Source organism: Cupressus sempervirens, chromosome 2 (assembly GCF_028749045.1).
Source record: "Cupressus sempervirens isolate cs-2001-9-10 chromosome 2, ASM2874904v1, whole genome shotgun sequence".
NCBI classification, from domain to species: domain Eukaryota; kingdom Viridiplantae; phylum Streptophyta; class Pinopsida; order Cupressales; family Cupressaceae; genus Cupressus; species Cupressus sempervirens.
In genome coordinates this window covers 148,434,275-148,448,108 of record NC_143119.1, presented here as the reverse complement: position 1 = coordinate 148,448,108, position 13,834 = coordinate 148,434,275, and the positions used below count along the sequence as shown (strand labels likewise).

General features: G+C 33.5%; 1 protein-coding gene and 2 long non-coding RNA genes across 6 annotated transcripts in view; 2 read left to right on the top strand and 1 right to left on the bottom strand.

The window, feature by feature from the left end:
- LOC149571478 (dual specificity protein phosphatase family protein) overlaps positions 1-7,666 on the top strand; it is a 110,181-nt gene extending 102,515 nt beyond the window's left edge. For 3 of the 4 annotated variants that reach the window (XM_089812993.1, XM_089812996.1, XM_089812994.1), the window contains exons 6-11: positions 548-708; positions 4,733-5,831; positions 5,915-6,061; positions 6,297-6,524; positions 6,653-6,810; positions 6,955-7,666. In XM_089812993.1, coding sequence (XP_089669119.1) covers positions 548-708; positions 4,733-5,831; positions 5,915-6,061; positions 6,297-6,524; positions 6,653-6,810; positions 6,955-7,261 — 2,100 coding nt within the window. In that variant the 3' untranslated portion in view covers positions 7,262-7,666. Of the gene's footprint in view, positions 1-547; positions 709-4,732; positions 5,832-5,914; positions 6,062-6,296; positions 6,525-6,652; positions 6,833-6,954 lie in introns of all 4 variants that reach the window. The other variant, XM_089812995.1, reaches the window with a different exon arrangement.
- On the bottom strand, positions 2,620-7,946 carry LOC149571477 (uncharacterized). The gene is made up of 3 exons (XR_016359823.1): positions 7,854-7,946; positions 2,868-2,928; positions 2,620-2,713 (listed from the first exon to the last, which is right to left on the bottom strand). It is a non-coding gene; the product is annotated as an uncharacterized LOC149571477 (long non-coding RNA).
- On the top strand, positions 7,876-9,284 carry LOC149571476 (uncharacterized). The gene is made up of 2 exons (XR_016359822.1): positions 7,876-7,958; positions 8,652-9,284. It is a non-coding gene; the product is annotated as an uncharacterized LOC149571476 (long non-coding RNA).
- Positions 9,285-13,834: the final 4,550 nt, after the last annotated feature.

The window sequence follows — 13,834 nt, the reverse complement described above, 5'->3', positions numbered from 1 at the left end:
ACATACTTGCATCAAAACATAGTGCAAAAAATATTTTCCTTGCACATTTTTCTGATGGATCTGGTAAAGTAATCAAGTACTCCAATTTATATTTTTTAATGCTTTTTGGTCTAATTGTTAATGCGCTCTTTGAGGCTTCACCTATATATTAGCCAATCACAGTTTTTCTCTCAGAAAATATATGCTAAACTTTTTACTTATGTCCTGCCATGTATCTTAGTAACAATCTGGTGGCTTGAGAAATTGATGCCCTCTGCTGTCTTATGGATTTCTCATATTTAATATTTTGTTTAATTTCTGCTTAACTGCAGAATACTATGAATTCTCAAGGTAGATTTATATATACTAGGGAGGGAGGGAGAGAGTTTTATTAGTTAGAATATAACATTGATGGAGACACATTGCATCAATATAATCAATGAGAAAAGAGAAATAGCGCCCAATTTTACATTAATAATTTGTATTTATTATTGTGCAGGCTAGAGTAATACACAAAGAGAAGTAGCGCCCAATTTTACATTAATAATTTTTATTTATTATTGTGCAGGCTAGAGTAATACACAATTCGAGTGCTGAATGGCAGAGCATCAAGGATGCTGCTGAGGTTGCCAGAAATATGGCAAGTGCAGAGGGGGATGAGATGGGGAAAACCACATGCACTGAAATACTAGAAGCACTTGAATTGAGTCGCTGTCTGCTACTAATGGGGTGAGCTTGTGGTTAATTTGTTCTCCTTGACACCTTGTGTGGTAAATAGATTTTGAAAATTGAATAAACTAAAATCCCTGTAGGAATATTGTTGTCATCTAACACAGAAGGCTCCTAAATATAATTCTACTTAGGATGTTTTCTGTCTTTAATAAAATTATTTCTTACTTCGTTCAAATTTAGATAGAATCTTAGTATAAGGATTTAATTGTAGACATCCCCATACTTTTATGCATTTGACTTGTGGCCATTCTGTTGACTTTGGATGACATATAACATGAAATGGCCGTTTTGAAAGAAGCAATTTAAAGTTGACTAATCCATATGGTTTGTTTTTCGAAAAGCCTTAATGCAGGAGTGGGTTAAGTACTAAATAGTAATTCATATCTTCAAAATGTACTTAACAAACTTATGAATAATAATGGGAAAGTTACAGTAGCAAACTCTCTTCATTTTGGATGCAATATAACTTGAAATGGACCTTTGTAAGAAGCAAGTTTGTAAGGTAACTGAGTCTTATGATTTTCCTTTTTAAAATATCAATGCAGGAGTATGGTGGACTTCTAAACAGTCATCATATTCATTAAATGAGTTGTGTAGTTTTCCTCTTCCGATTCTTATGTTTATGAAGCATGGTTTCTCCTCATATTCCTATATTTCAGAAGCATGGTTTGGTCATTTTATGAATATGATGAATGTACTGAATTCCATCTTACCCTGTAAACAGCCTTCATAAAACAAATCACGTGGATTGCATACCTTAAACTTCTAAACTTACTGCATTTTTCTTCATCTCAAATCTGCTTTTGTACTCTTTTGTTTAATGTATACTTGTGTATATGAGCATAGTAGCATGCAAATCGATTAGTTTTGTCTTTAAAATTAAATTTAAAGAGTCCATTAAAAAATACATGCTTCCTTAATAATCTCTATTTATCATTTTTATTTTTCAAATTGTGGATTTGTGTTTGGTGACTATGGTTGAAAAATTGCAATAACATCAAAGAGGTGTAATACTTGTTGATGTGTGCTTGAGACACTTCTAAACACAATAAAATCCTAAAGTATTCTATCCTGTCTTGAACAGGAAACCTCAAATCCAAAACAATATGGCAATGTGTAATCAAATAAGGAAACCTCAAATGCAAAACAATATGGCAATGTGTAATCAGATAAGGAAACCTCAAATGCAAAACAATATGGCAGTGTGTGATATGTTTCTCTCACTCAATAAATTCATCTATGGTGTTAACATTATGAGTAGAATTTCTCCTCCCTAGCTTAGAGGGAGTGTTAGAGAATTGTAGCTTCAGTCGGATTACTCTAACCAATGAAATCAAATGCATAGCTGGCCTATTGGCCTTGAGCATTTAATCTCTATTCTTACGTATACTGATCTAGTTATTTATACTGATCTAATTAGTTAATTGGTAATCGTGCATCCATATACTTAATTTTATATGCATGCGCGTGCGTGCGCACACACACACATGTACACACACACACACACACACACACATATATTATTAAATATACTTAAGCATAATCAAGTTCAAAAAATTGATTATGAATCATGCTATTGATAATACCTATCAAAATAACAAAATGCATTGATAATAATTAAAGCATTCATATTGATCAGATTATGATCGCTGTGAAGTTATTATCGGGCAGATCAGAAAACATGCTTCATGTAGTGACATGTCTCTACGTGAACTGTGTTTGCACAGAGACATGTCTCCTAGTGTTCATAAATACCAAACCCATATCGGTATCTGAGAAATATACAGAAATAAATAAGTGTATGATCAAGATACAGCAGTGATTCATAAGTAATTAATGTTGCCATTTCATATCTCAAGTTTGACATTGATCGCAAGATAGCAGCAGATTGATATCATAGCAACCGAATGGATATTGACTTGATATTAATATATCATTCACTGTTATAATATTGTGATCAACGAAAGTATCAAATAAGCTTTGCTCAAATATACACATACACCTGCAAAACAGAGATTAAAAGTTAAAATCCATTACATATAAATCTGATAACATTGCCATTTCATATCTCAAGTTTGACATTGATCGCAAGATAGCAGCAGATTGATATCATAGCAACAGATTGGATATTGACTTGATATTAATATATCACTCACTGTTATAATATTGTGATCAACGAAAGTATCAAATAAGTATTGTTCAAATATACGCATACACCTGCAAAACAGAGATTAAAAGTTAAAATCCATTACATATAAATCTGATAAAACCTTAACACATACCAGGTTCTTGAGAGCCATTCTTCTTACCCAATCTTGATTGTCGCTTTGATCTATGTTTTTGAGTTGTTTCCAGTGTAAAATCTGTTTCTTATAAAGCATATTTCCTTGCACCAATTACCATATCAATTTTCAATAGAGTTAGTATTGCTTATTTGTAATTTTCATCACTTATCATGTATCATGGATGTCTTCCTTCTGCAGTGAGTTTTTATCGAAGTTTAGATAGTCCACTTATTAACTTTTGGTATTTCCATTTCTTCTTCAGTTTTCTTTCCATTGTATATATTTTGATTTGAATGTTTTTCTCTTGATTTTCTTTTACCTTTTTAATGATGAAATTATCAATACCTGTGAAACACTTCCTTTTTTGATAAAAAATGCTTAGGAACCGCACGAAGGCCCTTCTATAATGTAGGACGAGTCTTTCATAGGCACTACATCCCTGGGGCTTAGCATGGCAAGAAATCCTGTGAATATCATGGGATAGGATACAAACATGGGTCTTGTTGAACACGGTGACACCCTTGTCAAGTATCTTCCACTCTAACTAAATTTTTTCTGGACCAATGTTGGCGCACTATCCATAACCTTCAAGACCCGCTTTTATTGACCTGCATGGAACAATCTATAAAGGGGAACTTCTAAATGCTTTGATATTTGCTTGCGAAAAGTTTTACCCGACATTGTATTGTATTTTCCCAGTCTTCACCTGGTTTGGGGATATTTTCTTGGGGGAAGGGGGAATGTGTTTAGGGAGAGGGGTCCTTGGGGCCTTAGTTTGGGAATACCAGGGGGATGGTGGGGGGACAACAGCAGTGGAGGGATGTTGCATAATACATATAGTATTAGTACTTGAAAATCTAGTTTTAAAAAGCTAAAGATGCATAACATAATAACTAAAGTCTAGTGGTAGTATTCAAATGATGAATCTCAAAATTGAAAATATCAAACATAGACATTGCAACGTGAACTTTCAAAATTTTAAATATTCATTTGTAATCATATTAATCACAATGCAATGTTCATCAAAATTACAATCATCTGATCAAGTTATCAAGATTCAACAATGTTCGTAGTTCAAACTTCAATAAACAAAATGCTAAAAAGAAAACTAGAGGTATAAACTGTAGCAAATGAGACTAAATGTTTCTTTTATAATTTAATTACTGTTAGGTGAGTCAGGGTTGCACTTTAGCATTTTTTTTTTCTTTGTTTTGTGTAATGTGACTTTTTTTGGGAAACATCTTTGAGTCCCTTGCACTGTTGAGAAACGTCTGGGGATCTTTGAGATGTCCAAGCACCCCCCAACGATGCCCCTCCTGAAAGAAATGTCTCTTCCTGTGTGGAAAACGTGTCTAGGCTATCCGAGAAACATGTCAGAGGTGGAGGTGTGGCAAAGAAACATTTTGGAGGCGCATCCCCCTGTCCCTGAGACATTCCCGTCATAGAAACTTCATGTTTTTCAGGGGCCAGGGGATGCACCCCCACGGACCACTGTTTTCCAGATATTTTTTGTGGTTTGATCATATTTTGCATGTTTAAAATCTTTCTGATTTATGTTTTTGGCAAACATGGGTACAATGCTTAGTAACCATTTCCAAGGATATAAAATGGACTGTGGAACTGTTGAATAAAAAATGTTTATGAAATGTCTGCTTTATATTTGTCAGAGTATTTTTTCTTGCAATGCAAAGATCTGTGTTAATACTAACCTTCGCATCATGGCCATTTGCTTGCAGTTATGTACATGGTTTTCCTTTGCTGGATACTGCATATGCATTTAACACTCAAGAAGCAGCACAAAAAACAGCCAAAGATCTTGGCAGGGTCTTGCTTTTAGATTTAGTTCTCCGAAATGAAGATCGCCTCCCATGTCGTCAACTTGGGTGGCGTGGGAATGTAGCAAATCTTTTATTCACCGAAAGGCTTTCATTTATAAATGTGGAAACGTCGTTACAGGGGACATCTGAATCTGGCCCTCGGAGAAACAGGGGAGCTGCTGTATCTCATAGAGAAAGAAGATTTTACTCAGTGGATGCAGCTCTTGTTTCTCAAAGTTCTGAGACATCTGACTGGGTTGGTTCTGCTGGGGATATAAGTGCAATAGTGGAGAGTGTGGAGGTAAAAAATTTTATAAGCGACTTTTATGTTGTGGCTATTGATTCCGGAGTTCCACGTCGTCCTCCTGCTGGTAAAAGATCTTCTGATCAGGTGCAATACCCAAAGTTAGTAGAACTTCTTTTAAATAGCACAGAATTTTCTTCAAATTTGTTGTATGAAATATCTGGTGAAAAACTTGGCTCTCAAACACAAGACGAACCTGTGGAAGATACAGATGCTTCCCTTATTGAAAGCTTTGACCATATCAAAGTTGTTCATGAGTTTCGAGCTGGTTTTCGTGCTGCATTGAGGGAAATGCAAACCTTACATGTCTTCTTACTAAAACTTCATCAAAAGTTGGATTCATTGTTGAGAACATTTATGTCAATAATCAGCAAAACCTTACCTGGTGATGAAGAAAAAGAAGATTATGGAATTCCTGAAGCATATTCAGCATCACCATTTAACAGCAACTACCATTCTCCAATTCCAGATAAGGAATTTATGACAGCTGACACAGGTGCAGAAACTGAAGATGATGGATTTCATGGGAGTGCTGGTCTTCATGATCTCGCAGGTAAACAAGTTTCAAGATCCCCTTTCAAAGACAGCTCTACAGAAACACCTTCACCAGGCTCTCGAGACAATTGGCATGGAAAGCATTCTAAAGGGACTGGGGATGCTCACCGCAACATGCGCTTAACTTTAAAGTTGAAGGACTTCAACAAGATTGCAAAGGTCTACATTAATAAGATATTTCTTGTATCATATAATTAATCATGTTAACTTATTAGATTATACTAACATATAGATGTCCTCAGGTAGATAGTGAGGTAAATAAGGAATTGGAAGTTTGGAACGACTCTCTGAGAACAGAAGCCATTAAGTTCTGTCAGGAAAATGGGTTCAATACAGGCTTTTTTGAGGGCAGTGACAATAATCATGTTGTGGACAGTTATGAATTAAAGGTAATGGCTCATGGCAGTAAAGTTATATTGTATGTGTTCGATATCTGCATGCTTGTGCAATCGTGCAATCAAGGATAAATTTCATGAGGCCCTCGACAGCATCAAACATCTGGTTGCATAAGCCTTTCCCATGTTTTAGTAAATGACTTTAATGATATGCCACGATCTTTGTATCTGAAATTTAGCTTCTTATAGCTTTAAGAATCTGAAGGTTTACATTCTTTAACATTTATAGGTAAGGCTAGAGCATCTTCTTGAAAGGATGGCTTTGATTTCTCAAGCTGCGGACACAGAACGCCCCTCCTGTGTTACAGATTGTTTGTTCATTGGTGGGGCCTTGGCTGCAAAGTCTATTAACACGCTGCAATATCTGGGAATTACTCATATCTTGTGTCTGTGCCCAAATGAGATAGGTCAATCAGAAGCACAATATCCAGAGCTTTTCGAGTATCGAAACTTTGCGGTACTCTATTTCTTTCCACCTTTTCTAGGAAATATGGTCAGATATGGAAAATGAAAGTTCTATTAGTAGAGTAGCTTTTTCGCTGATACATTTTTGTTGCTAATACAATGTTTTGATAAATATAACAGATATACGACACCGATGATGCAAATATTAGTTCTCTTTTCGAGGATGCTTGTGATTTCATTGAGGCTGTTGAAAGAAGACATGGGAAGATTCTTGTTCACTGCTTTGAAGGAAAGAGTCGCAGTGCAACAGTTGTTCTTGCATACCTCATGTTATGCAAGTATGACTATCTTGATTTCAAGGCGGTTTCTCCTGACATAATACACCATTATTTTTCCTTTTTAAAGTGTTTTTTGCCCTCATTGATTTAAAATTTTGTAGTTTGAACATGGTGTGATAAAATGTTCCGTGTGCTTTCTTTCAGACATCAGTCTCTTCTGGAAGCATGGACCCAACTGAAGAGAGTTCATCGTCGTGCACAGCCAAATGATGGATTCATGAGAGCGCTTCTAGAACTAGATATAAGATTGCATGGAAAAGCCTCAATGGATTGGCAGCAGCGGAAGCCTGTCATGAGGATTTGCCCAATTTGTGGGAAGGGTGTAGGCCTAAGCACTAGTTCTCTTAAGCTTCACCTGCAGAAGTCACATCGCCGAGTTTCTTCAGGAAGTGTTGATAGCCTTGATTTAAAGGACTTGCAGCTAGCTATTGAAACAGTTAGAACATGCTGATAATGGGAAAGCTGCCACTGTAGCCATATTGTACAAAATCTCGAAAAGAGGAATGTCTTTTTTATTGAGTCATTCCCTTGTTTTTTTCTGCCACAAACTGTTCATGATCATGTGCTATAGCAAACAAATGTTTTCTTTGGCTATAATTGTTTTAATTACAGAAGCTATTGTCAAAGATAGTATCAGAAACATCTCCAAAATGGAAACCGAGCATCCCAACCCTTTTAAGGAGCAAGCCTGCAGGCTGAGAACTAAAATCAAAACATTGTGTAATAATGATGATTATGTCGCGAGTGTTTACTTGTCCAGTTTCTTGAGGTTGATGAATGAGGTGAATCACCTACAGCCAACAAACTTCTATAGCTTGTACCTTGAATTTCTAAAGACATACATTTTATTTATTTATCGACGAGTATTCGTCTGAGGATTCCTATCTACCATGGAAATCTCTATTAGAAACAAACCATATAATCTAAAGTTTATGAATTAAGTATATTAATATATTGCCTATTTCTGTTACTGAATTGCATTGGTCAAAATTGGTGGAAATTTTAACTCATGTATACACTCTTGATATTTGAAATAGCAATACCTTAAAAATATTCCGTTGTAACAGGAATGAAGACGCAGAATTACAGTCACTCTGCAGGTGTCCGTCCAGCGCAACTCAGATCCTCCTCATAATTTAGTTTGGCTTGTGAGTTGCAATTTTTTTTTCTCGCTGGCATTGTTATTCACCAATCATTTAGTGCAAGTGACTAATTAACTTGCGTAGATTGAATGCAAAAGATAACACGACTGTTGTAGGCATGAAGAAACAAATAATTAATGCAAAAATAGAAGATTGTAGACATCAATTTATTCATCTTCATTTGAGTAAAAACCGAATAAAATGAAAAATAATGGTCTGGTTTGTATGAGTAAATACAAAAGCTACAGAGATCTACGGCCTTTCTCCAAGAATTCACAAAAAGGTTGTCGCCTCGGAAAACTAAACATGCATCTCCCTAAAACAGATTGCTACAATTATCAAAGGTCAGAATCAAACATAATGACCAAATCGGCAGCAATATCAACATGATCGATCTGACTAACAACCTAAGTTTTATATTAGAAAGTTGGCAATTAGCAATCCTTATCCCCGCAGTTGGAAGAGGCCGCCAGCATTGCAACATACAATCGTTGCTCCATATAATCATACTCTTGATAATCTTGTGTTTGAGCTCTCTTTGTTCCTACGCTAAGTCACGAGGTTTGATGCTTAAATAAAGACGTGAAACTAATACGTGACGAAGCAAATTTTTGTCACCAAACTTTTCATACATAAAAATATATTTATTTTCTTGATAGTTTCAAATTACTTATTTTAATGATAATTTGTTTTTGATAGGTAAACGTAAAACAAGGGATAATTGGTTAAATATAGGCGTCTTCAAACAAACATCTTTTGGGTTGGATGCTACAAACCAGGATCCAGGAGCACAGGCAAAAGGAAGAAGTGAAGCCAGTGAGTTACCCTTACCACATTAAGAAACTCAAGGTTTACGAATGTGATATTGTATTTCAATAATTCATGCACATATAAAATCGTGTATGTGAATTATTGTAAAATAAACTGAACTCATGATTGGCTCTGAAAAATACTAATCAATCAGAATGACCATGGTCGTTGTCAAAGTGCCCCTTCAGTTGAAGAGAGGCCCCTTTCTTGGCAATACTCTTTAGCTCACTAATGAAATAAAACACCAGCTCGTGTTATATTCCATATACTAAAGTTAACTAAAGTTAACTAGTAAAACTTGAAAAAACACCTACTAGCAGTTGCACGTTCATGTACGTGCAACGAGTAGCTGATGGGAGTCATTTGTGTATATGATAGAGCTCAAATTTAGTGTGAAGATCAAGTAGTGGAAGTGTCAAGTGAAAGTATGAGTGTGAATCATTGAGAAAGAGATTAGAAGGAACTGAAAAAGTAAGGTAGTGTTAAAAATCTAACAGATCACTTGATGTTACTTTCTTACCATTATAGCAGAAAAATCTCTTCATTGAGTGGCTCTAACAAGTCTTTGAAATCTTATATGGTAACATTTGATAGTGATGTTTTTAAGTCCAAATTACTTCAAATTAATAAATATGTTTTATTATTACCAATTTATTCTTGAAAAAGACTTCACAAATTTTGCATAGATATCCTTTTTGAAAGATTTAAATTTTTGTTGAACTTTCTATCAAATTCCTCTAATTTGTAACTCAAAACTTGTAAATGATTTATCAAATTCAAAGCACATCTTACTTCATCCATCCAATCTTCCTATAAAGAACTCAAGAAACATATTCTAAATAAATATTATTCTTAATATTTAACTTAGTATAACTACTTATATTCAAATTTCATAATACAAATTATAAGTATAAATTAGTATAATTTTTTTAATCAACTTTTAAATTATCTTACCAATGGATTAATAATTTAATTTTCAAGGATACACTTCATATTACATTATCAACAAGGATAACAATCATAAATTTTCATATAGAACTATGGTGATTTTTTAAATTTAATGAATTTTTATAGATCTAATGTTTATATAAAGTCTCATATAGCTTCTATCCCCTTAAACCATTTTTATAAAAGATTATATTTAAAGTAAATAATAATATATTCAGAGTAAAACGTATTCACTCAGAAAAGATCAAATTTGAGCTATAGTTTGTTTAAGGTGATACTTAGTAAGGATAAGATGCCCAATTGGGGGATAATTCATCTTTGCCACAACTCTTACATTCAAGCAATTATTGGAATCAAGGAGAAAAAAGATCATTAGATAGATCAATATATTCCATCGTTTCATTAAAATAGTACTACTTTAGAAAGCAATATAAAAGCCTAAAAGGGTTTTCTCAAAAGACTTAGGTAATATGATAAATGCATAGAAATAAACTACCGTTACTAAGAAAAGATGAAATTCAAAGATAGAATCAAATATAAAATGTTAGCATACATAATTGATGAGTGGAATAGAAGTTGGCCTCCAAAAAGATGAAAATAAAACATGTAGTTTGTAGAGCATATATGAGATGTATTTGGCCCAATCATTGATATTTCCCTATCAAGAATGCAAAATAGTTTTGTGAAACTTCTAAAATTGTCCTTACTTTAATAAAGATCATTCTGCTCATTATGCGCCTATAAATGTTGTAAAAGGCCCTAGTTTTTCTTCATATGCATGGGTTGTAGGTTCAAATCATCATATTTGCTTTCCATTCATTTCTTGGTCCTACAATTCTTCGAAATTCAAAGAATGAGAAATGAGGTTAAATTTTTTAAAAAGAGCATAATATTTTAACATGTCACTTATATGGCACTCACAAGAAATGGTGAAAAATCTTGCTATGCAAGAAAATTAAAGGTAACTCAATTTGCCTCTATGTATTTGAGTAGTTCTAACATACATATTTAATAAAATATTATATTATAGTCAAAGATAATCTCAATCTACTTCAAATCTTTAAGGAAAACTTAGAAAGATGTGCACAAACTATAGACAAAATGAAAAAATCTCAATTTATTGTGCACCCTCTAATTTGAAGAAATCAAGTTTCGTGGCACTTGCCTAATTAAGAGATCGTGATAATGGACTATACTATGATTTTTTTCTTCTTCTAATTGAAAAAAATTATATTGCTATTAAGGGAAAGAAACATTAGAAACTTTCTAGCAGGATTGACATTGCTAAGAGAAAGTTAAATTCTTAAAAATGAGTTTTTTACATCATCGGAATATAACATTAGACAATCATAAAACTGATAAGGTCTTACAATATTTCCATTGAAAAGACAATTTTCGGGAGCAAAGCTCCCACAATAAGCCTATCGACTTAATTGTTATTATTATCATCATTCTTTAAGTTGATACTTCAATAGATATCAACTTGAACGGGTGCAAGATGTGTGGAGCCGACTATGCAACTGACGATTCCCTCGCCTCATGCATGGCATGGTATGATATGCATATCTCATCGTGAGAAAATTGTTCATTGTCAGATTTTCTATAAACACACACAACCATGATTTTATTAATATATTTGGTTTTAAACACATTGCTTGACTTAGTAGCTACATGTTGTGCCATTTTCTTATACTAGGGGAAATAAACTAGTTGTTGCCCATGTATGCAATGTTGCCATGTTAACCATTACCTTTACCCCCATTAATTGCCCAAAAAAAACCCTGGTACCTACATACAAACATGCCAAAAAAAATCACCATGAACACCAAGAGCTGTTACCTTTTACACTAATACATACTCACTAAACATGGGCGGTTATTGGTAAAAAATGTTTATGCCACAATTATCATTGCATAGAAAAAGTGACATTTGTATTAATAAAAAAAATATTGGTACACAATTGCATATTGACATGATTGGTTTCAAAATACAAAGTGATTGTATTAGTGTTTACTTTACATTACATTCATGTGCACACATGCACGGTTATAGGTGTGTTACATACACAGATGCACAACTATTGGTGCATAACCAATTTTTTACATTCCTTTCTGCACATGGACCATAAATAAATGTGGCAGCTTCTAGCATTTAACTCAACTTCAATTGGTACTTGCATGCGCAACTAATAGTGTAAAACTCACCAATTAAATTAAATTAAACAGATGGATGCATAACAAATGAAATTAATTAAATAGATGGATGTAGAATAAAGAAAAAACCAAATAATATTAATTTGAATCTAGGAAGCCATCGTATGAAGCAAACATTAAATGCAAATCATTGTATGAAATGATCGATCACTTTCTACCACAATTCAAAATTCAAATAAACAAACCATTCATTCTATGAAAAAATTCCTATAAGAATGATACAATTCCACGTTAATATCTTTGAATATTCCTTACTGGATGCTCCCAGTTTATGCTCTGCAGTTTGCAAATTCTTTGCGCTTGTTTAGGTTGGTAACATATTATTCGATTCATGTTCATTTCCTATTTAAGTGATTCTAGGGTACATTATTTTTTAGTTTTATTTCCTATTTAGTGGTTCAAATGCAAATTTTTTACACGTTTTAATGTTTGTTATTCATAGTTTTTATCAATTTTGGCTACTTCTAAATCAAGTTTTCAAATTACTTATTTAAATGATAATTTGTTTTTGATAGGTAAACACAGGATAATTGGTTAAAGATACACATCTTCAGACAAACATCTTTTGGGGTGTATGCTACAAACTAGGATCCAAGAGCACAGGCAAAAGGAAGACGTAAAGCAAATGAGTTACCCTTACCACAATAAGAAAAAATAAAAGCTTAACTAATATTAGTTCTCAAGGTTTATGAATGTGATATTATATCTCAATAATCAACGCACATATAAAAACATGTATAGGAATTATTGTAAAATAAGTTGAAGTCATGATTGGCTCAAAAAATGTTGATAAATAAGAATGATCATGGTTGTCATCAAAGTGCCCCTTCAGTTGAAGAGTTTGGTCCCTTCCTGGTCAATACTCTTGCTAATAGGAACATCATGAATATCTTTGGCGTTCTCCTCCTCTCGTGGTTATGATCTTATGATATGATGCCTCCTTATCTTTTTTGGAGCATGAGCTGTTGCGCCAAAGGGGGGTCCACTACAATAACAAATATATGGGTAAAATTGACAACAATTTTTTATTAATCTTACAAGTATTTCATTAATCCAAAAAACATAATGAAGATTTTTCTTTAACTGATAGTTCCACATCATCTACAATCACATTTTGTTCAACCCCAACCTCAACATGTTGAACACTAAGATCATGCTCCACTCTGTCACCATGACGTTTTGCATGCTCTAAAATAGATAAGTAGGAGATATTCACAAAAAGTTTACACAAATTACAATTTAAGATGTTCAATTGTATTAATAAATACATTACTAATTTTCAATAGCAAATGAATACCTCCATCACTATGATGCACATCAGGGCCTTTGTCATGTGTGAGTTCAGTGCTAGGCTTAGAAGGCTGCAGTGAAATGTCATGCACATTGTTATCATTGTTTGCTTTATAAAACAAAAATAGTCAATTTATGCTCGAAGTTAACATCAAATATATTATTTCTCAAGTATTCAATTTGAATTATTTTTCATTAGGTCTATTTACTTGTGAGTGAAATGGTGCAACAAACTTTTTGCTTTGGCCATGTGATTCTATTCAGTGGTGTGAAACCACAACTTTATAGCCTTGCTTGTAGGCAATTTGTTTGTCTTCTTCTATGGGTGCAACATTAAATTTAAAGCCCTACATTTTTGACTCAATATTGTCAATATTGCATGTATTTCTTGATTAAAAAAAATTGATTCAAAATTTCATTTTCTACTACTTACAAGTCATGGGTGAAGTTTCATATATCCACCAGAGCCAAGATGGTGTTGGCCAACCTTATCTTTTCTGGCTTGTGCAACCTTTGATGTGTCTTGTAGTCTATATATGAAAAGTTCAAAATATGTTAGATTATATACATATAAATATCACTAAATAGTGCATAATTACATTAATTTCATTAAGGAATCTT